The 25,164-nt window shown below is 45.1% G+C and overlaps 1 protein-coding gene across 1 annotated transcript in view; it reads left to right on the forward strand.

Moving 5' to 3' along the window:
* The window catches only part of LOC133349904 (neurobeachin-like), a 515,983-nt gene that overhangs the window by 163,996 nt on the left and 326,823 nt on the right, over positions 1 to 25,164 (forward strand). Inside the window, 2 exon segments of the mRNA XM_061563758.1 lie at positions 948 to 1,067; positions 13,144 to 13,290. Coding sequence (XP_061419742.1) covers positions 948 to 1,067; positions 13,144 to 13,290 — 267 coding nt within the window.

Here is a 25,164-nt window from a genome sequence, read left to right on the forward strand (position 1 = left end):
ATGTCACCTTGCTTCTGAAGGCTCACATAATCAGTGTATTCAGGGCGACTATTGAAAAGTAAGCCTTCCAGTGAGTGCGGCTTTGCAGAAGGGCACCCTTTGCGTTGTAAATTAATTTTAAAATTGAATCAAATTGGCCATCCATTTAGGCTTTCAAAGAAACTTCTCACGTGAGTTGGCATCGACATCTCACTTAAATTAGCACTGCACTCCGTGCGTTTGCGAAATGGTTGCACCTTGGTGTGGCCTCTGCAGTGCTGTTGCCAAACATTGAAAAGATAATCCTTGTGTTCTGCAGAAACAAGCACACGTCTGCAGATAAAAATTTTTTTTAAATTTGTTTTTCAAATCAACATTGCATAAATTGTTAGTGTAACATTTTAAAGAGAACTGAAAATTGTGAACAAATCAAGAGGTAGTGCTCACATATTGTTGGAATTCCCAAAGCCAGCGGCGGAAACTGGACATTCCCATGACGAGGGCCAGTTTATTCGTGGGCCTTTTCCGCAAAGTTGGCACCTCCTTTTTCTTAACCCTGGCGAGGGGAAAATTCGAGTCAGTCTTCCAATGGGATTTGAACTCAGCCTTCTCATTGAGTCAATTTCACCACTGTGCCACGGGTCATGACCACCGCAACCCAACTCAAAGCGCCTCCACTTTCGGAGAAACCACTTGTGCCATTGGTGACTCTGAGCCAGCGGTGGTGGTGTTCGTTTCGCTAATCACTTCGGTGATTAAAACATTAATAATCGGAAAGCTACATCGGTAAAATAGTCTACTTGCCCCATTATCTCTACCCTTATTAAGGGCCATTGTCCTAAACGTTTAGTTATCCAGCTGCTGTTGATCATGATAGTGGGGCGTTGGACTCGCGTTAAGCCGTATGTGGTTGGAACTTTTACCTGTCTAATGCGAGCTCTGCGCTGCTTCTTCTTCTCCCCTTGCAGTGGTACATGGTAACCATCGTTCACGTGTACAACCGCTGGCGGAACAGCGAGATCCGCTGCTACGTCAATGGGCAGCTCGTCTCCTACGGAGACATGGCTTGGCACGTCAACGCCAACGACGTGAGTCTCCGGCACCCTCTCGCGTCGCTTGAGATAATGTTTTGTACCATCACTCTCCACCCTGTTTCCGGGCTGCGCCACGTGTCGTTTGGCTCAAATGTCCGACGTTTCGCGTCACGTGTTGGGAGCTTCGCTGGGGAATTGAGTTGCAAAAGCTCTCCCGGCACATGGAACAAAACGTCGGACATCGTGCCCTAACTACATGCGGTACAACTGGAAAACACATCGCAGAGTTCTACAGCGGCACAATCGCGAAATCCTACGCAGTAGAATTTACGTGAGCTTTATACCTTTAGGCAAAGCCATGGGCCTCGCTCAGGCATCCCATTAGCACGGATGGCTACGTACGGTGCGAAAGAAGTTCAACGTACATACAGGCCTCTAACCTAGTTGGCAAAAAACTATGACCAACTCAAAAAGTCAAAGATGAAAGCAGTCTTCCTGTACAAATGAGCAATGAACAAAACTGAGCCAGTGGTGATAATTAAACAGTGGGGAGGGGGGGGGGGTGGACTCTCCTCAGATCAATTATTGTTGACTTCCTGCAAAGCGATAATTATATGATTGACCTCAGAGTGGGGATGGGATGGTTTGAACTTGCAAACCTCGAATTGCAAGTCAAGTGGTCCAACCACACAATGGTCTTGCCAGACATTGGGAAAATTATACTAGAATTATTGAAGCTATTAAAAGTGTCTTGATTTCTAAAAGGTTGCCCATTCATACAACAGTTGGGAATTAACTTAGCCCATCTTCCCATTAGGTTCATGAAGGTGAGTAACCCTTGTGGGTAGTTTTATGTCACCTTTTTGTTGACGCTGGTGCCACGATAGCCTTGTGGAATTACTTCCGCTGGCTCGGGGCCAGTGGCGTCACTAGGGGGGAGGGGGGGCCGCACCGGGTGACACCATCAGAAGGGGTGACACCAAAATGACTGTCTATACAATTTTTGTGCAGTGTTTCAACAGAAATGTCTTTTTTTATATATAAAAAAATATCCCTGTAGTAATAACAACAGACATTTTTTTCGTAAGTCCAGCTTACATGTACTGTATCAATATACCTACAGGGCTAAAACTCTATGCTAATTTTATTTTTGAACCTTCTAATGCGGTCAGAGGTGTCATTATTAACCAATTACAATAACGCTTCGAATCACGTGGTTTCGTCTGCACGCGCTACAAATACGCGCTGGTCGTGTTTTTATAGTCGCTGATTTTGTCAAATTTTTTTATGTTTTAGCTACAATATTGTGGTAATTAGTATTTGTTAACATATATGAATAACTTTTTTGAGAATGAAGTAGCAATTAAAGGAAAAGGAGAAAAATCTAAAAAGGCTTCCGTTCCGTTACTAATAATGTTGTAACTAATAATGTTTTAATTCAATGTAGAAAGATTTTACAAAACAATGTTGTTGGTATTCATATAATCTAAGAAATATTACATTTAAGCAATTTACAACTATATCACGTATTATTCTATGATAAAAATTATTAATAAACTTACACGTAGAACAATTTTCTATTATATAACTATTTGATAACTAAATAGAGAAATTGACAATTGAAAACATGAAGTGGGGGGAAATGCTCCATTTCTTGATATATGTTTAGAAATATAACTTAAATCTAAAAAAAATTATTTTAGTCTTTTAAAATTTTCTTTAAAAACATCAGTCTTGCAAATATATACATATGATTTAACGTAGTTCTTAAATGTTTATGCGTTTTTTACTTCGAATTATATTGTTTTCTTACCGAATTTTCACTTTAACCACGTTAAACTACGTAAAAGTAAAAACGTCACTAACATGCCATTACATTCAGTAATACACGGGAATTACGATTTACGATTAACATTAGTACAAAAAACATTACTAAGGATTCTATATGGTCTGGTATGGGCAGAGGTCCATGGGGGGTGACACCACGAGTTATCGCACTGGGTGAGACATCAACCCCAGTGACGCCACTGCTCAGGGCTACTACAGAAGATGTTGCGCCACCCCAACTCATTTGATTTGGTTAATGCAGAGTACATAGCGACAAAGTCATCTCCACTTCTCAGTTGCTCTAAACCAGCACTAATATGAACAGAATCCATCCAAACGACATAAGCTAGCGAGCTAATGAAAATGGATGTGAATATGCATGCTTATCTAATGCACTTTGCCACCGTCTGGCTCTACGTTGTTACATTATATACGACTTGTGTGATATTTTCAGGACTTGGGTCTTGAGTGTTTCACGTTGGCAAACGCTGACTATTGTGCACCTCGAGTTAAATAAAGGGATACATGTAATTTTGTACGTGAACATACCAAAAAAACGTTGAATGTGAGAGGTTGGCAAAGAAGGGGTGGTCCGGTGGTACGGGCTTTGCAGCCTTTAGGACGCTTTTTTGCCCGATTTTTCTCGTGGTGGTCCAGTGGAAGGAGGGAGGGGGGAGCCACTGCCAACTGCTTCCAGAGTGGCACTGAGAATACGGCCCACAAGTCCGTCAATTAGCGTGCCCTGTGCCTGAGGGCCCCCAGGATTGTGTTTCGTCTTTAGGGCACTCTTAGTTAAAAGATGTAACCTCCTAGATACTCGCGGCAACACACTTGTGTTTTTCAGTGTTCGTTGTAGTAATAGTAACAATAGGCTCCTGTGATAGCACTGCTCTCGTTTGACTGATCAGTGATACTCGGGCATTCCAGCACAATTTAGAAAAAAAAACATGGCCAATTTTTTACTGTATGCATTTTAGACATTCATTTCAATTTAATGTGTCGTGGAAAATATAAGAAAAAAACACCTTTTAAAAATGTATAACTTTGAATATATTTACCAGTGGTTGCCCTATAAAGGAACTAAACCTTGCCCAGGATAGTGGAATTTCCACAAGTGGCTCAAGGACACAGGCAGATACATAATCGTGGCCACGTGTAAATTTGAGCAACCAAATTCTTTGTGATTTTTTTGTAATATAAATATTTTCACAGTAGTTCTACAATAGATTATTTGTACCATGCTATCGGAATGTGGAATTTCCATTCCTGGCTATTCGGCACCAACGGATCATGAATGCTGTCCCACGCTTACTTGAGCATGGAGACATATTCACCCCCTGACTCTCTTCCTAGCGTAGACCAGGAAAGGCTATGGCATACGTGGTCCTAATGAGATGGATTTGAGAAAATTAAAAATTTCTGGAGTGACCGTGAAAGAAACCCTTGTGGTGGGAGCAGCTGGTGGAAGCAGACTAGGGCTATTGTTTGTCCCAGTGGGCCTAGAGGGTTTAATTAGCTCATGAGGATTACTCTTCTTTTTTTAATGCCATGGTATACGTAGAATTATGCAACGTGTGTGTATAATATATAAATGTCAAATGAGTGTGGGGCCATCGCTCCGGAGCCAGCGGTGGAAATTTCAGCTTGACATCGTGATGGCCGTTCTCTCCGTCGGACATCCGTCGTCGACTTCCCGCCAAGCATTTTTCCACGTCGACCTCCCATCGGAGTTTAAACTCTCAAATTTGTGACGATTGTGAGGCGCGCTTAAGTGCGGCACCATCCGCCCTCGCAGAATTGTAAAATGGACGGATTGACTCTGTATCCAGTGACATCACACGTTTCCCGACCGGTGATGGTTTTTTTGGTGCACTGTATTTAAACAAGGTCGTAATTCTGCCTCACGCCTGCCAGTGAGGTTAGGTTATATTCCCCCTCTGGTCCCGCACGGAGGAAAAAATCCCCACGTTTACCTCAGGGCCCCTGTGCGCAGTGAGCCGTGTGCTCCAACCTCACATGCAAGGACACATTTGCCTTATAATGCCACCCGAGGTGCCATTCAAACACTGCGCATGGGGCTGTCAGAAATCAGGACGTAGTGATGCAGTGTGATAGGAATTAAATGGAATTAAACGGATCACATAATGAATTGGAGCCCTATTGACCCAATTCATTTAAATTCTTGAAATTAAATTTTTTCATATGCTGACATGTACTCAGCCAAAATGGCAGGCATAAAAGTAGGTCATATTATTATAGTTATAAGATACACACTCTATACATTTTAGAATATAGGCTCATTGTACAGCCTGGGTTATGGGAAATTTACTGAGCCTGCTCTCCAGACTGTGCACTCTGAAAACTATGAACACATTCACAACTGGGAGCAATGCATCAGAGCCAACACACCCTGCCATCACTTCCTTATGCCAATTTCAACAAAAGCTCATCTCCAAACCCTGCTCCTGCAGTGTCTTAGCATCTCGGGGTCTTCCTCTAAGTTGCTGACCTCTTGCTGTCTTGGCCACTTATGGAATAAAAATAATGATGTGCGCACACGGTGACTTTCGAGAAAGAGGCTCGGATGTGCCCCGTTGGCCCGATTCTCCCATCACTCCTCGCATGTCACGTGACTACCATGCGGAATGTCCTGCATATTTAAATTCTCAGCGTTTCTTTTGCGAGCACCATGATTCAATTTGTTGTGGCCATATTATTTCTGATAGCAGCAGAACAATGATAACCCATTGGCATCCTTGCCAGACTGATCACTCTGGTGTTACTACCCTTGGTTCTTTCTAGCCTACAGGCACTTTTCTGCCTAAGCTTCTCATCATTTACATAAATGGTTGTAATTGATTTAAGAAAGCAATAGTTAATCAAATAGGTAAACTATCTGTATCATTACCAAAATATAATTACATTCGGTTAGTTGAACCACGTGGGCGAGTGGGTTGCATGATTGCGAGAAGTTAACTCCCTCGCCTGGTATGTAGAACGTCGTGGGTTCAATCCCGACCCCTGGCGCCTGTATATTCAGAGTTGGCATGTTCTCTCTCCCCGTGGTAGCATGGATTTTTCTCCGGGTCCTCCGGTTTTTCCCTCCACATTTTAGAATCAACATGCGTTGAAAGTATTTGGCTGCTATTGATGTCCACTTGATTAGCCACTTCGTTGAGCTATCGTTTGTGGCCAGATTACTTCTGAAAAAGAGCTATTAAAAAAATAGTTTTAGGGTCTTGCGAATTACTGTCTTAGAATTTGATTAAATAATACAACCCCTGCCTCAGCTTATCAGTCTCTGTAATGGTTTATCTTGTTCTAACAAATTCCATTGGGTTCCCATTAATTAGGCGAGAGCCATATTCCCAGTTGTGTTTGTTTTATGGCCACGCCATGAAGCTAAAACTCAGGATTTGAATTTTTTAACAAGTATTTGGTCCAGAGGACATATCGGTATAACGACTAAAGGTTACTTCATTTTTTCCACATTGAAACACATACCCGGTCCCCTTTCAATGACTGCAGTTACTATTTTTCTTATTTATTTCCTGGCTGGGGTAGTGTTGTAGATACTTCCAGCGTGGTGTCACATTTTTGTTTCATTAAATCGCCGAACACATTGTTGTAGCAGTCTGCCCCATTGCTGTTCCTGGAGACATTGCCGCATTTTTCCAAAAAGCAGATATATAAAGGGAACATTTTTCAACACGTGAATCTTGCCATGACAGTTGGTGATTTGTAAACTTCAGCAACGACGAATATAAATGCCCATTATGGTCAGGCCTTTCCCTGTTAATGTGTGATTCATGCAATCATCGCTTAATTGGTTAAGTGCTTTTCTGGCCAGTGTTTGTCTCGGCTGAGTGATATGCTTAATGTTGCTTGATTAGGGAAGGTTATTATCATGTACGGTACATGCGTTTGGTAAAGGTACGTTACGAAGAGTTTGAGTGCAGGTACAGGGAACATCCTTTCACTTACCTAATCGTCACCAGCAATTAGTGTCACTGCATAACAAAGCAAGCGGGTTAAAGGGTCCTTCATTACAATTGATAGCGTTTGTGATTCACGGCATTTACAGTCATACATTTCGGTCCACGTAGAAGAGGAGGCCAAATCCTCTCTTGAGGGCCTTTTCTGCTAGTAGTGGCCTGAGCAAAGCTACTGCAGTGCTGCTCTTTTACATTCAGGGCAAGTGGAGTGTCCCCTGGCTTCAGGAAGTGGCAGTGCTCTTCACTATTACCAGTCCTAGGTTTAGTGTCAGATATTCGACATTCCTATGGAAGGGACCAGTCTGCGTATAGGTTCATCTGCCATTGACTTCTCGCCCTTAGATGGTGTTGTCATGCATTTATGAATTAAATGTTTCGTAGTTGTCTCGGTCAAAAATAAAATACAATTTGAGTGCAGCATGACAAACGACGCTCCATTCTAAAGAGTTTATTACTTTCACGATTTGTAGTCTCAGAAGCTGTTTATCAGGGTGTGACTGTGTGTTTTGCAGAAGCTTAATTATTGCGGAGACGTTTTGAGTTTTGGACTTGACATTTCAATGTCATTCCTTTGACTCCTCTGCACAGAAATAGTCTCAGAACTCATAACCAAAGTTCTGTGCTCTGACAATCAATCAATCTTTTATTTTAAGTGGCAATATCGCTCTCAGTAAAGTAGGCATCAGTGCACATTCATGCAGCACGGAAATGGTACCGGGGGCACAGAGCAACAGGAATGAAAAAAAGAAACCCATCACGACCTCAGTTTTTGGACCCTTCTGTAATCTTCCACTGGAGGCTTTCATAACTATGAGTCAATAATCCTGTAAAAATGTGAAAAGTACACTCTGTCCTGTCTGTCAAAGATATGTTTAGAAGTGGAACGGTACACTGGAACACTCATGCCGGGTATATATTCATATATATTTAAAAATACTTGCAGAAAACCAAGGAGATTGACTTGTACAAGCTGTCACTAAATCGTTTTTGTCACAAAGTATAGCTGTATCACTAATCTGGCTAAGAAGGCATCAAAGAAGTTGCCTTCTTTCCTGCGCCAAAGCCTTCTTTTTTTTTACTCTGGAAAATTTCTAATGCTATGCAAATCATACATTTAGTCAAAGTTGGGATCCTGTTTTCATGTCTGGGGTGGAGTGTACTTAGTGACTACCTCACACTCTACTCGATATAATTCAACTTCAAGCAGTCCAGGGTGATTGATGATCCAGGACTCACTGAATCACTCCAGCCACTTGCCCAGGGTAATTAATCAGTCATTTCCTTATCACTGTCCTTTCTCGACTTCCATGGTTCCTGTTCCCATGAACTGCACTCGTTGATTCCAACCTGCATGTCGAGGGCGTCTGTCTGCCAGACAGACTGTTTCAGCCACGCTGTGTTCACCCACCCAGCAGATCAGCACCCTTCTCTTTCTGCTTCATTCCTAGTACACCTCGGCTTTGAATTTCCTTCCATCATCTTTAAAAAGATATATATATACCAAATGCATACAATATCCATGCTTAATTCAAGAAACGTATTAATGCTTATCCATTACAACTTCAATATTGCTACAAAATGGGACGTTTTTTCCATTATCAAAGTATGAAAAAATAAGAGTGGATTTTACCCTTTCTGTAAATTAAGCAGGTGTTAAGATGTTCAAACACGAAATAGAAACCTTTTGCAAGGAATCAAGTCTGCATTAACCACACGTTCTTGCGGTAAACATGCAAACATCCCCTGATCATTATTTCATATATCCATTGTCTTTGAAAGTGATTGGCCTACACTAGACAGCCTTAGTTAGGGCCTAGTCTCACCAGTGTCAGACCAGAGAACGGCAAAAGGCGAACAGCACAAAGACAATGCCACTATCAGAGCAATGGCGGACCCAGGATTTTCAGGTAGGGGGGGCAACCCCTCCAGCAATGCAAATTGATAGGTGCTGTTAGTAAGTAAGGACTTTGTCCCTTGCTTTTTATTCGACGCGTGTGCGGCGATGGCGCAGCCATCGATCGAGGGTCGAATTCGAACCGCGTTTGTATGATCGGCATCGCGCTCGCTGAAGGTGTTTGCCTTCAGGGAAATCGTGTACTATATACGCAACTGCGCACAATTCTGAGTCACTTATAACTGCTTTGCCGTTACTTATCGCCAATTATGAACTCAGACTATTGTCCTATCATCTCATAGACTCCCTGGCACGTAATAATATGCTACACAGTGGCAGTGGGGGTCGCAAAATGCCGATTTATTACTAATAAACCCCAATGATCCGATCGAAATTAGGAATTTCAATCTGATCATTGGGGGGGGGGGGGGGGGGGGGGGCACGTGCCACCCCCCCCTGGCTCCGCCCAGTGTATCAGAGCATTTTAGTTCGGGGTGAGCGGCTACAAAATGGGACGTTTTTGGCAGTATCAAAGTATAAAAAAAATAAGAATACATTTTACCCTTTCTGGCAATAAAACGGGCGTTAAAGATGTGCAAACACCAAATAGAAACCTTTTTCAAGGAATCAAGTCTGCATTAACCACACACATATATATAGCTGTGGTGTAGTTCATTTACATAAACATATTAAACATATCTGATCTTATAGCCACCATCAAAGTCTCACCCATGAGGATCCCCTCCGACTTTTAAAGCAAAACTTTTTAAAAGCAAAGCAAAGTAAACCACGCTGTTATCCCGAGGGAGATTTAAAAGCCCACAGTTAATTAGTGTTTTCACATGTTTGGATAATCCAGGGCTTGTGGTTGCGGCCCTTGCGCAGTATCATTGGGGATTACGTCCTGCGGTTACTGCATCTGGCCAAAAGCCTCATTCTATAAACCATGCGGGTTTACGAAATGGCAGCTCCAAACTAACATTGCACTGTTTGTTTTCAACTGCTTGTGTTTGCTTTTTTTTACTTACACGTGCAGAGTGTTGTTGGTCTTAATGCGAATACATAATCAGATAAAGTAATAAAAATCGCCCTGAAAATGTTTACGTGGGCTGCACATCATGTATAGTCGTCGTTGAAATTGGCCAAATCCCTCAGCTCGGCATTAAATTACTTGTCACCACGAATTGGCAAGAGGAAAGCGAGGGCATGGGAGCACACAAATTGCAGTGCACTGCGACGTGTTGTCAGGTTGTACCGTGGGTGTTATTCAGCGTGATGTCCGACGTTTCGCTGCACGAGCTTCTTCAGGGTCTGCAGAAATTTTCAGGAACGACATTGCACACAACGACAAGCGGCGCAATCCGAAAACGCATCGGAGAGTTATCCAGCAGAACTGTGAAAACCTAAATTTGAGGGTAAATTATATAAATGATCGTCCTGATAATTGATTACATTTAGTAAAAATCAGTTATTGTGATAGGTTCTGAGCAACTACTGATTTAGTGTTTTGAGCCAATTCCGTCCAACATCATTTTAGAAGCCCTACTTGTAATATCTCTATTAGGGAAACAATTTTTTTTGTATTTCTGCCACTTTCTAAAAAAAAACCTCCACTTCATAGGATCATGGCCAAGAATGTATTGTGGCTGGTGCCTTTTGATGCCATCACGACTGGGCCATAGCCTCCTCCTCCACTCTTTTGCCAGATTTTTTCCACTGTTGCCCTTCACCTCTGCACACCACTCAAATGTCTGCCGATGCCAACCTGCCCATTTTCCTTCCAGCACGCAGGGCCCCACCCCGTTGCAGCCTTCCTTTTCCTGATTTTCGTCTGCAGTTCTTGACTTTCCAAGTTCGGAGTCCGAACGTCAAATTAGCTTTTACCCTCTTCTGGTACAAAACCTACACATTATTTGGTGATTATTGTATTGGCAGTGGTCCACAAAGCACAGGTAAGAAGAACTTTTAAAAAACGCAACACGTTCATAAATAACACTGCCTTAAAAATAAAAAGTCGGTCATAGACAACATTTCGGACAGCAGCCCTCCCTTCAGCGCATACAGAGGCCAGAGAGGTGACCTCTTCTTGTGGTGTGAAGAAGGACCATTGCTCCAAAACCTCGGATCTGCCCTAAAATATTTCAGACATTTTTTTTTTAATACAAAATTGTAGCAGTTGCGTCTCTCATCACATAGCAAAGTTTATTCATTTGTTCAATACGTAGCTCAGTGGGTCAATTTAGGAGATTAGCCTCATGGCACTGACATGCAGTTGTAAACAGTGCTTAATAATGCTGACACTTCACTGCTATATGTGCATGTACGATAAACGTCTTGTCAAGTGCAAGCGTTGAAACTGGACAGGCACATCGATGTTACTTTTCTTGCAGGAAAGCCAACTTCACGATCGTACGTGCACTTTAGGAAACAGGCTGAAAATCTCTTCGAAGACTTGCTTGCTATAACAACCCTGTGCTCTTATTCTCTCTCGCTGTTGTGCACCATTGTCTACGTGTTATATGCTACATGGGAAGAAGTGGTTAACTATTTCCGCCAAGTTTCTCATTGTTAAAACAATCTGGGGCACTTTATGCTCCCTGAGAGACAATTGTTGAGGCCCAAACATCAATATTCTATTATATTAGAACTTACGCATTTGAGAATCACAGTCTCTAAGAGGGGTCAAAGAGTCCACCGGCTCCAATGATCGTTATTTGACGGTGCTCATCTCCATTGATGGCGTAGAGCCATCAGTGTTAACCACCAGTCAAAGGCTTAAGCTCAAGAGCGCATTAACGCAGACGAATGCAGAACTTTAACAGTTTCAATGGCGAATATTTGTACACATTTGTAGTCCATGACAAGGAATAGGAGGGCACTTCTGTTGCTCCAATCATTTTAAGTTTCTTAGTATGTGTGGTTGCGCATGTGTAAGTGTGCACGTGCACCAGGGTTACCACTTCCGAGACTCGACATTGCGCTTGTATCACGGTGAAGACAAAATCTCACGACACCGCAAAAGGGGAAAAGTATACATGTAGAGTACGTGCGTTGTGTCGAGTGGCGTATTATTACGCAACTGATAAACAGATCTCCCAGGACAGCTACCACGAATAGAGAATGTATGGGGAAAATGAGACCCTGTGACATTCCTAGTGTACACAGGCGTGTGTGTGTCTGTAGAATGCAGCGGAGCGGTAGTGTAATGGTTGACCCACTGTGCTACGAACCCGGTGACCCGAGTTCGATTCCTGCTCACAGCCAACACCAGTGACAATTATCTGAACCGGACCTGGGCCTCCCCGAGGTCGACTCGGCCTCAAATGAGTACATGGTGTGATGTGTCAACATCGCCACGAGGGAGATAAAGGTGGCCAGACGTGATGTCGGCCACACACCACCTCGTGTGCTGTGCTGGCCTTCATAGGTGCTCGTTAACAACACTTGCCCCAACAGTCCATTAAGGCTATATGGGGGATCTTTGTAGACTGAAGGCATAGTGGCTATTTTCTGTACGTCAGCTTAACCTGGCCTGTGGCCCCCGCCCTCGAGTTTTACTTCGCTGTAACTCAGCGGTTCTCAGCCTTTGGGGGTACGGGCCCCCCTTGGGTGAATGTCGAAAACCTTCTCAGAGGGGTCGCAGGTTGTGGCATTGATGCCATGCAGGATCAATCTTTAACTTGCGCGGGGAACATCAGCGCCACGTTGAGTTCAATGTACATCCTGCAGTCACGAAAGCTCCAAAATTAAGATTCAATGTACATCGTCGCAACAAAACTCGGCAATAGACAAGGCGATACGAACGCCTTGCTAGCACCGCATTGAGCATTGATCAGCGTTGTGGACGCGACCTCTGCCACTCGTGACATTGTGGCCTTGGCGAACTTGGTTGTATATTTGTTTTGCTGGGCAGGGGGGGGGAGCAGGGGGCGGGGAGGGAGGCATGGGGACCGGTTTTCTTGATTGGGGGGGCTACCACACAAAAACTGGTTGAAGCACTGCCTCAGAATTGAGTACCTCCTGCTATTTAATAAGGGTGACTTTGGGGAGGGAGACCAAGGCAGCTGAGTTTGAAAGCTTAAATGCAGATCATTGCCCTTATGTTTACGGCGTGTGTGTGTGTGTGCAATATGCTTATATCATTGGTTTAATATTGTATTATTATTCATGACTTGCTTACCTTTTCTCTATTTTGGATGTAGGTTGAACGTCTTTCGCACCATATGTAGCCAACCGTGCTAATCGGATAGGAGGTACACTCCTATTGTTTGTTTGTTGGTGTAACTTGCTGACCTCGTGCCCTTTACTGGACATCTGTGTAAAAAGAACTTCATAGCTCATCGGATTCCTTCTCCTGCAGTTCAAATAAAGATTCCGTTTCTGCTCGTACCTACCATGTGTGCTTTGCTTCTAGACCTTCGACAAATGCTTCCTGGGATCATCAGAGACGGCCGATGCGAACCGGGTCTTCTGCGGGCAGCTGGGCGCTGTGTTTGTGTTCAGCGAGGCGCTCAACCCAGCACAGATATTTGCCATCCACCAGCTGGGGCCCGGGTACAAGGTAACCGCGCGTCTCCCCTTCTCCTCACCCTGTCTCCTTCTCCCCCAGACCTCACTCCTTCAACGTTCAGCTCCCCCTTCCCAGGTCTAAGTGCAACACGTGCTGCGTCGTCCGTCCGCGACCCCTTCGTGAATATTGCTTTGGAGTGGTGGCGCGGCCCAGCGGAGATTGGCGGCACGAATCCGGCAGGCTGCCCTGGTCATTACTGGGGGTGTATTAACCGTAAGCGGTATTCGAAACGAGAAGGCCGTTGTGTGTCGGCATTGGGGTACATGTTTGCCAAGTCGTAGGAACAACCGGGAAATTACTCAATTGGGAAAACGCAGAGCAGCATCACCGCCTTTCCTGTGAAGTTGGTGCAGACCGCATTCGTGACAGCCTTGAGCTGTAACAACGGTGCGGATACCAAATGTGTGCCCGCAGCCTGCGTCGAAAGAAAGAGGCGGCAGCAGACGCCGCACACGGCGGTCGTGATACGAACCCTAAAATCAGAACGTAAGATGGACAAATATGTTGCAGAAGAACAATAGAACATACCTGGTGAAGTAGGAGGTGTTGGATTGTTTAATATGGCACGTCTGTGTTTAAATAAATGGAAAATAAGTGTTTGACCTTTGAATGCGGTTAATTCAGAGGATGCTCGTGATTTTATGGCAGAACTGTATGTATATATGTATGTTGACTTTCTTTCGCACTGTACATATGCAACCGTGCTAATCAGAGTTGCTTAATAGTGTGAACAACTTCAAAGCTAGTTTGCAGATTTGATGAGGAAGAGAAGATTGTGGCTGGGGGGGACGCGTGCATTGTGGAAGAAGGCAGGTGACTGAGGCAAGCATTGTACTGGGCATGCACATATTAGTAACTCAGGGTAAAGCCAACAGCCAACTCTATTGCGCAGACGTTGGGGATTGCGTGTTGAATGCACAACAGCCAAAGATCTGAAGTTAATGCCGAGGTGTTGTGACATCCGCAGCGATGGTCGTCATGACCTCTTGATCTTGACCCAACATAGAATTCTGTAATGTCCGACATTATCACTCCCCACTGTCTCCGTCTTGCTCAAGCTGTGCGTCTCCTCCATGTCTCTTTTATTGGCTCCTTTGTCCCCTCCCCTTTCTGTGTTGTTCCATCCTTCCCTCATTACATCTGTTCTCTCCCTTAAACTGCCTCTCGCAGTCTTCCTCGGCTGTGCTTCGTCCTTGCCTATTTCCTCTCCTCTCCATCTGCTCAGTGCTTGCTCATTGAGCTGCCTGTCCAATTCTCTTTAATCTCTCTCCCCGGCACTCTCCCTTTCTCTGCCTCCCCCTTGCCCTCCCTCCCTCCCAGGCCGTAATTGGCTCATACTGCACACAAACTCTAACCAATTGCACCAAGGCTGCGTTATGACCGCGTATACGTCCCCTTGCCATGCACGGATTGCCGATCCACTTGTATTAACGTCAAAACAAGTGACGCGATGTTAACCACTTCTGATAAAGCCTCATTTGCCAACGTGTCAAACCGCACTCGGGGGGGAACCCCTCGCCGTGCACTCGCTCGCTGAGTTGCTTGGGTGCACCGCAAACTGTGGGGAAGAATGCTTCTTTATCTTTTGACTGCACGACCTGTTGTCAATGTGACCTCTGACTAGAAACAAAACTAGGTACTTCCTACACTCTGCATTACGTACGCAGTATGTACGTAATTTATGTATGTTGAACTAATTATACATTGAATGGTATAATGTACATATGTGTGTTGAACTTCTTTAGCACCGTACGTGGCCAACCGTGCTAATCGGACATGCGGGGGAAGGACGACACACTAAACACACTGCCTTGTCCTGTGTTTTTAAACTGTGCGCACATGCTCTTGAATGCAGTGCTCGCGCAAGCCCGGCTTGCAAATGAGGGGCCCACAAAGCAAGGCGGGTAGTCCGTCATGCCAGAGCAAGCTGCAGCTCCCTGCCGCAGTTGACTGACACAGTGGTAGGGGGGTGACCTTAAATGTAACAAATGCGTGGGTTGTGTATCGGTTATGTGCACTGTTTATAATGTCTACAGCAAAGCGTGTTTAATAAGACAGACACGAGTGAGCCAAATATATTCCCGAAGCTACACAAAATAAATAGATAGATACATAAATAGACAGGTAAACATTAACAATAAATTCTAATCAAGCTAACGAGTGGTAGAATACAGCACGTGTGGTCGCTGACAACGATAAAGCTGTATACTTATTCATCTTGTGGAATCATGGAACCTGTGCGAATTCACTACCTCATGTCGTAGTGATGATAGCCGAGTGCTTCATCATATGTCAGTTGTCATAATGGTTAATTATAAAAATGTATTATAACTGTGATTTGTATTTGTTTTAATTGAACAAGTATTTATACATTCAGAATAGGACTCTGCATGAACACTTAATGTCGCGATTATATATCGCCCACTAGTGGGAAGTACCCGGCGTTGCCCGGGCGAAAAAGACAGACACACACATCGACTTATACACACAAATATGGACTCACACACAGACATCGACTTTAGATACACACTAATGGATTGTGCACTTTGAGGCCAAGTGAAGTGTCGAACGCTCGCTGGCAGGTCACGGGGCCGACCCAGGTGCCACGGTTCGACTGACTGAGACGACTGTTTGATGCACCACCTGTGCCCGCTACTGTGCCAACTTGCTGTGCTTTAGCCACCCGGCACTCTGCTCGTTGTTGCGAGCGTCGCTCCTCTGCCCTCCTTTGTTGTTGGAGGGTGACTACGTCCAACTGCCCAGTCGCGTCCTTCATGAGCCTCCTCCACAGAGGCCGATCTTGACACCGCTGGTACCAGTCATTAGCAAGTCCACTCAGCTCCACGTTCTCCTGTACCACATCACTCCATCTATTTTCTAGCCCATGCCGTGCCCATTTAGCCCCCTCGATCCGGCCGAACAAAAGCTGTTTGGGCATGCGGGCTATATGACCCAGCCAGCGCAGCCTTGCCTGCTGGAGGAGCTCACCAATGGGACTTTGTCCACGTCTTTCAAGGATTTGTGAGCTCCTCTCACAATCCAGCCTGGTTAAACAGGATTGATCGTAGGCAGACCAGCCTAAATGTTTTTAACCGGCGAAGATGTTCCATTAGGGGGGTCCACGTTTCGCAAGTGTAGAGAAAGGAGCGAATGACCGTGCCTGAGAAGAGCTGAAGCTTCGTGCGGAGTGATAGACCAGGTAGCTTCCACACAGCGTTACACAACCGATGAAAAGATAATGCCGCTCGACTGATTTGGAGTGAGACCTCTGCTGTTAAACCGGAGCCAGTCATGAGCACACTGCCAAGGTATGGGAAACTCTCACTCGCTCCACAACTGCGCTATCACCAATTGGGAGTTGTGAGGGTGGAGTGTCCGATGGTACAAATACCCAGGCAGGTGCTTAATTTTGGTGAGGCTGATGGTAAGGCCCCACCTCTTGGTGGCAAGCTCCAGGTTCAGCAGCAGCACCTCAAACTCCTCCTCTGAGTGAGCAGCAATTACCAGATCATTGGCATACATAACGTGGTTGAGCAACAGGGAGCCATCCCTTGACCGCACCCGGGCATCGATCAGCCTCCCATTGTGTCTGTACCAAATGGAAATTCCTCTGGCACAGCTATTGAAGGCTTCACGAACTAGGTGGTCAAAATAGATGTTAAATAATGTGGGACCTACCCGGGCCCGCTCACCATCATGAAGGTCCATAATGATCATGAGCAGAGGGTCAAAGCACGAAGATCAACCCATACTGATGGTATCATATGCCTTAACCAGGTCAATAAAGCAGAGCTGTAGGTCTGCTGTAGGAGACAGACAGAAAATATGGCATCTGTGCAGGACCGCCCCTTCCTGAAGCCACATTTGGGATCCGCAAGCCTCTCCTCAGCGTGCCTAGCAAGGCAATGTTGAATAATCCTTGCTAGGACCTTTCCCGGCACATTGAGGAGTGAGATGCCCCTGTAGTTGTTACAGTCTGTGCTGTCTCCCTTCTTAAAGAGGGGGGACCACAAGGGCATCCTTTCAATCCTGCGGAACCCGTCCAGCGGTCCAGACTCTTGTTATGATATCATGTAGGGCAGTCTGTGCACAAACACCACCCTCCCTCGGCATTTGGCTTGGGAGATCATCTCTGCCCAGTGCCTTTCCTGGTCTCAGACTCTGGATCACCTTCATTACTTCCTCAACAGATGGCACCTCAGCCAGCCACTCACAGGGGGTGACTTCCTCCTCCAATATTTGAGGCACCGCAGCCTCAGCAGGGTAATCCCCACTTTGTCCCACGCTATTTTCCTTGCTGAGGGATTTCCCCACCACCAGGATCTCACAGAAATGCTCAGCAAATATGCAAACCTGTTCCTGGGGATCGGAGATCGGATCACCGTTCTTTCCCCTAATAATGGTAATAGGTGTGGTGCTGCAGGTTACTTTTTTGATGGAGTTAAATAGGGATTTGTGATCGCGGGCCATTGAGTCAGACTCCATCTCCTCAGCAACCCGCGGCCGACTCCATCTCCTCAGCAACCCACTACCACCACCAATCCTTGCAGCGCCTCATGGCTCTCCGAACCTCCGAGCGAAGGCTGCGGTAAACCTCCTCATTCCTGATGTAGTATGCTGTAGACGATGAGAGTGGGCCTGTCGGTTTTTCTCAGCCAGCCTGAACACCTCCTCTGTCAGCCAGGGTCTCTGGGGAGGTCTGGACCACGTACCCAAAGCAGCCATTGCAGCTGCCTGAGTCATAGTCCTAAACTTCGCACATTTACCCTCAACATCTGGAGGAGTGTGGGACGATGCCAACCCCAGCCGCAAACGATGATGAAATTCTCGCTTGCAACTTCCATCAGCTAGCTGAGACCAGGCCACCTTAGGTTGGAATGGGGTCCTGGGTGTACACCCACCACCGGAGTGGAAGAATGGCAGGCGCATCTTACAGATGACAAGTCGATAGTCAGAGGGCAGATCAGCTCCACGGTAGGTCCTGGTGTCATTCTCCTGGCTCCGCAAAATGGGGTTTGGCCAGGAGACGTCATAGACGCCTGTCCCCCCAGGGCCTCCGGCACAAACTTATTAATTCGATATTTTAGACGTGGTTTAGTGGTAATGTATTGAAGGTTACCAGCCCCTCACACCCATCCAGAGCCCCCATTTAGCCACTGGGGTGGCTACAAACGCCCTGAGGGGAAAGGCCAATCAGAATTGGCCCTCCCCCCATGGCACTGTCCATGACAACATTGCCCATCCGGCACCACGAGGTAGGGGGTTGTTTTTGCCTCTCACACACACACATCGACTGAGACACAGACATATCAACTCACGCACACACACATCGACTCGCACACACCGACTGATACACACACACACGGATATAGGCACACAAATGGTGGCAGACACGCACATGGACTCACATGCACACAAGGACATGGAAACAATAATATATTGACCAAGTAAATTTAGAAATATTAGTTGTCAGCACACAAACAAAATATTTTAATATTTCCAAGGTGATTATTAAAATAATTTGTTTCTATGTACGTGAGTTTAGCAAAAGAAGCAAGGAATATAAATATTAGTTGTCTGCACACAAACATTATTAATGTAATATTTGCAAGGTGATTATTTAAATAATTGGTTTCTATCAACGTGAGTTTAGAGAAAGAAGCAAGAAAATTGTACTTAACATTGCCGTGGTGAGACCTATTCCCGTGCAGAGCCCCCGGCCTCGCCTAGAATGCCCAGCCGGCCGAGGTGGCACCTTGGCAGGCTGGGGGCTGGGCTGCTACACCCGCCCCCCCAACATCCCCCCGCCCGTGCTACAATAATGCTATGTAAGCGCTATAATATTAGTATCTAGCGAGCCTATAGCAATAAGTGCACACATTGGGGTAGGGGGGGCATGTAACTTTGAAGAATTTACCTCAGCATTGCGTGTATTTTATTTGCATTTTGAAGGCGAACGAGAAATCCCCCCCCCCTCCACCGATGACGCGTGTGCGTTGCTAGGGGCAACCCCCGGTTCGCCGAGTCGCGTAATAAATAAATAAATATCTCACACAATCGCTAAATAAAGTACTCAAAAGTTGACGGATGGGAAAACGGAATAGCGCTTGATCACCACGGGGCTTACGGCGTGGTACCTGGCTATTTTTTTTTACGTAAATCGCACCGTTTGAGAGCCAAATGCCTCGCAAGCGTGCGCACACACACAGACAGACAAAAATGCCTTTTATAGGTAAAAAAATAAAATATATTCCTACAGCCTCACCCATCCCTCACATTGACATCGTGAACACCTTGCCAATGTTACGAGGTGTGATACATTCCTTCCGAAGTCACGTCGTGCATAAGCTAGCACTGCATTTAAATCAATCACAGGGGCGTATATTGAACACACGGCTGTGAAACAAAAACAGCCGGCATCTCCCTGCTAAATTAAATTCAATATTTCGGGCCGTGGTTCGTCCTCGTTCCTGTGGCGGGGGGGGGGGGGGAGGCACAATACTTTTCATAATCGTGACTTCCAACGTCGCTGCTCTCAATGTTGTCGACACCAGAGATGCGGCTTGTTGAATCGACCCCCGACCAGGATTTGAACTTGCGATTGTGGATCCGAGTGGTTTACCAAAATCGCCAGCTGGCTGGCCACGTCAACTGCAGTGCTGTCGCTTCTCAACTCATTCATCAGTTGTCTGCCATATATTGCCTCGTGGGATTTTTTTTCTGGGTTTGAACCCTGCTATAGTTTAACATTCAGAATGATTCCCTTAGAGAGCATGCACAGTGATTGTTATTTGACACCGTTAACCTAAGAAAAAGGTTCATTTAGGCAGCTGTGGGTACATTAAGATGCATGAAGTTGCAAAGACAGCTACGAATAAACACAATTGCTAAATGGTGCTGAGGTTTAGTGATTTGCAGGAGGAATATTTGATCGACGGTCTGTGTCTCAGTGTATGCTGCTGTATGCAAACATTGCATTCGTTTTCGTGAGCCTGAACATTTGTTGTCATGCACTCGTAGGGGTCCAGTCCATTCCTAATGCGTGCCAACCACGCACAGTAATCTCTTCAGAACAACATTTTTTAAAAAGTCTATTGCCAAACTGGCTCAGAGCTCAAGGATGGATTCCGAAAATCTGCCGCCTGTAACTGGGGTCCAGGTCTGGGCCTGGAGGGGACCCCCCGTGAAACTGCACTGGCTGCATCGCAGGACAAGGTTTGCGCAACGGTTGGTGCGGCGGCAGCAACAGCGTGGGCTGCAGTTCGTAAGCGGCGTCGATTGTGGCCCGGCGGGGGGGGGGGGTACTGCTGATTGAGGCAGACTCCTCGATGCAGAGCCACAAGGGAGTATTTGCTAAGCAACCGATACAATAACCCGACGTGGTTTTGTTGAAAAATGGCGAGCTCACGCTGTGCTTCAAGCTGCACAAGAAAGGCAACATCATGCCTTGTTGTGTACCAGAAGCCTGTCACTTCAGCCAAACTTCTGTTCAATGCAAATTCGATTCAACGTTGATTTGAGGATGAACACCTATTTGTTACACAGTAAATTTAAAAAAAACTATATATAATTATAACATGGTCTCTATCATTTAAAAAACACTTTCAGCAACCATATTGGCATAGGTATAAGTGTATGTTGTTTCTCTGGCTCGGGCAATAAAAACGGATGTTCCTGCAAGTTGCTGACTGCTGTCAAACACATGCACTCGTTACGATGGACAGCATGCTCCATGAACGTCTTGTGCTCCCGTTAAGCATCCTCCACCACCTTCCAAGCCTCACAGAGCAGTTGTGAAACCTGGAACCTATTTTGCATCTTGTACAGTTGTGGTCGTGTGGGTGCACTCCAGTGGCTGCAGTGGTGAGATGTTATCTCCCTCGCTTGGTATGCAGGAGGACGTGGGTTCGATCTCAACCCTGACGCCTGTATATTTGGAGTTTGCGTGTACTTCCCATGGTCGCGTGAATTTCTCTCGGGGTTCTCCGGTTTTTGCCTACAAAATTTTGAACGTGTGTTTAGATTATTTGGCTGCTCTGAAATTCCACAGAATAAGCCGCTTAGTTGAGCTATCATTTGTGGCAGGGTCGCTTCTGAAAAAGAGCGAATAGTATGCTTGGAAAATAAAAAAAGAATAATAAGCAATTTTCAGCCATGGGATGTGAGTTGTCATTGCCTCCCGTGGTTCTCTGCTGAATGAAGGCCTCCTTCCCTTCTAATGGCTATTGCTTGTGGTATCTTATTGTTATATGGGTTCTCACTTCATCTCTCAATCTTGTCGTTTGTCATCCCATTGGTCACAGTTCCTTCAATTAGTTTTGTCCTCTTGAGTATTTTTCTTGTAGCTAAGTGCTGTGTGCAGCCCCATTGCTCATCATTACAATAATGAATCTGATGTAAGAAATAGTCATAAGTGTTTCTAAAACCAAATGAACGTTGCTTAATTTGTCTTCTCTGTTTCTGGCTCTGAGCCAATGGTAGAATTGTCACAATCTAATGGAAGGAACACAGTTTCCGCAATGTAAAACGACTCTTGATGTCCTACAGAACTGGTGGTGATTTCATCAAAGCCGAAGCGAAGATAAACTATTTTGTGATACCGCTTTGGCAGTGGTGCACAAAGCACAAATAGCAAAAACTCAACACGTATATCACAAACATTGTGACCTTAAAATGAAATTATATTAAGAGGGATGATCAGTTGAGTCGAGCCCCACATGGGACTCGCAACCTTCGGATAGTTTATCACTCCTCCGCAGTCCTATTGGGCTGGCTATTATTAATACAAACCGTATGAATTTATATCGATGTAAATGTAATGATTATCGTACTTTAACAGACGTGATCAATATTTGCAGGCCATGGTGAAAACGAGGCGGTTCGGCAGTTTGCGCTATTTGATGTTGTTAGGTTGTGTTTCGAAAAAGATGTAATGGAGCAATCAAGTGAGAATCGTGTGAGATGCCATAGCGCTCTCTAGTGCTGCAACTGCTGCCATTGACAATACAGGCAGAAAGAGCGCACGCTTCCCGGAGCCGATCAATTACATAGGGGGCATCTGCCAACAAGAAAGCCTGCCGTGGGACAATTATATTTGGTTCCATATTTAGAGGTTGCTTAATTACTCGAGGTTATGGAATACACTGCCAGCCGATGCATTAAAACCCCCACAAGATCAATGTGCTAATGTAACGAATGAATAAAAATGGTTGGAGGCTTATCTGCTGAAGCACACCATTAAACCCACTCTTTGATTAGCAAAGCCGGGCATCTCACGTTGGTCGTGGCTGATGCTTTCCTATAAAACCAAGGTTCATTTTCCCATAAAATCCATGGGCACCCTGAGAGTTCTGCAAAACCTGGCTCTAATGCATTGTGCTCAGCAAAGTGGAATATTAAGCAGCTTGTTGGGATGCCCCCGGCTCTACAACAGGGACCTCCGATTAGCACGGTTGGCTACGTACGGGTGCGAAAGAAGTTAAACATACATACAACAGGAAAACAATACTGTATACATTTATAAACATGCGCTTAGGTTATTTGACTGCGATACATTTCAACGTGATAAGCCGTTTTGTTGAGCTACCATTTGTGGCAAGGTCGCTTCTGAAAAAGAGCTAATAGCTGAAGTCGGCTTTACTTGGTAAAACATAAATAGTTAAACAAATAGTTTTAGCATAACCATGTAAATAAAACAGATTAGCAAGCAATGCCCAGCCGTGTTATCCGAGTTGTCATTGCCTCCGTTTTTTATTTATACTGCCAGAAAGTTGTCTATGAGAGGTTCTGAATAATAACGAAAAGTTACTTGGAGATTGAAGACTCTCTTTCAGGAAGGTCCTGCTTTGTAATGTTTGGCCAATACCAATTATATTGTATAAGTTATCTAGTTTTAGACGTGTGGCTGACATACTGGTCCAATCATCCTAAGTTGTCCGTTAAAGAGATCCGTGTGATTAACATGGGAAGGTAGTGATTTAAAATCCTAATCAAGGATTATCTGTCCACATTGTGGAAAAGCAACAGTGGCTGTCTTGTCAAAAAAATGTAAGGGAAGAGCTGCAGTTCCATAGCATCGTGCTCTTGCGAAATGCTGGCAGAATGGCCTATGCTAGAGGGTGTTCTAGAAACAAGTTCTATGGTATTTCGTTGACTTCTTCACACTGGCCAGATACCTTGGAAGAGGTGGGAGTTACCCACACTTTACCCTTGCCATAGGAATGTATAATTTCCCCCGTTGGCTCAAGCCCACCAAGAGAGAGAGAAAAGCGCCAACCATCCCGCACGCTTGTTTGGGCAGGGACTAGTGCAGGGGTGGCAAACACCTGTAACAAACCAAAAGGTACCCCATGAGTTCTGCAAAGAGCCAAGTATGTGTGTGTATATATTGACAGTACGGGATACATTCATTATTCGCGTGTGGAGGATTAAAGAGCCGCACAGAGCTCAGAAGACGCCAGTTGGCCACCGCTGGGACTCGTGCACTGTGTGGCGAGGCTGGCACTTGCCACAATAGTTTGGGATACCCATCATTGGCGAAATGCCTAATGTTCATTGTATATTACAATGAACATTAGGCAGTTTATAGGATCATACATTTTCAGGTCAATAATGCACCTCATAATGTCCCAAGGAAATGCCTCTCTGTTCATCGTAAAACAGTTTACTCTTCAAGAAAACAACACCTGAGTCAATCGCAATGACACCTACCGTACAGCTGCCAATTGCTAAGATGGGTATCATGTTTGGGCAATGAAATCGTTTTAACAAACGTCAAGGAAATGATGCTGCACGCCAACACGGTGAGCCTACAGTATATAATAGAATGTGGTGTGAATCTTGCGGCCGTTTGCACATCCATTTGCCTGATACCGCGATCATATTGTTTCGTGCGCAGTCGAGTCCCGCAATATCAAGTGGAGGCTCCCTTATTGGACTGGCTTTTGCTCGCTCACGAACTATTTATAGGGGTAAAGTATATTCTTAATAAAATGATCTGAAATTATAGTGCTGCCTCAATTACGGCTGCGCAGTGTAACAGCCATTGCCCAATTATTTACTGCGGAGAAAAGGCTGCCTGCGATTGCCACTGAAACGTTAGAAATGCATGAAAAAATAGTTAATCCACTGAGCCTCAATTGGATTTCCTTTAATGTTAAAGAAAAAAACCAGTTCCATTTGGCTGATAATATGATGCTTATTTTCTCGGTGGTGTGTTTTGTTTGTCAGTGCATGCTTTATTCTCATTATGTTGAGTGTTGCAATGTTGCTAATTGTTACTTACTCGAACTGTGTGGCCTGCATATACGGTCGTGCTGTTGGCAGTCTGCTTTCTCGTTTCTCGAATAGAGCAGCAGGAAATCGGAACACATGCCAGATACGTTGCGTAACAGATCCCTGTAATCATCTTGCTGGTGTCTGTGGCAGGGAACTCGGCTCACAGTCACAAGGTTCCACGTTAAAATCCTGGTTATGGATTGATTCTGTAACCACGCATCTGAGGTTTATAACTTGAAATCTATGTGGGCAGTCAACACTTTTCAGACTGATCCCGTCATAGAAATGTGGAATGCCTTCGACTAGCTCATGAAAATTGAGCATGAAACCAAACTCATATGAGTACAAAGACAATTTAATTCTATAAGTGTAATGATTTGCATTTATAGGTCGCTGCAATGTCTCCGCATCCAAAATAACCTTCCATCGCATCTCAACCATTCCGTTGCTATATGGCAGGCTAGCCTGGGGCCCTTCGGTGGCAACTGTTATTATACGGCACAAGGTGTATGCAGCACCGTGGCCTGCCAATGGATATCGCATGCCAGTAGCGGCCGTTATTGCATTGTCATTTTCCTCAAACTCCTG

This window comes from Lethenteron reissneri, chromosome 32 (genome assembly GCF_015708825.2).
Source record: "Lethenteron reissneri isolate LAM-NWPU_2019-01 chromosome 32, ASM1570882v1, whole genome shotgun sequence".
Taxonomy (NCBI): Eukaryota; Metazoa; Chordata; class Hyperoartia; order Petromyzontiformes; family Petromyzontidae; genus Lethenteron; species Lethenteron reissneri.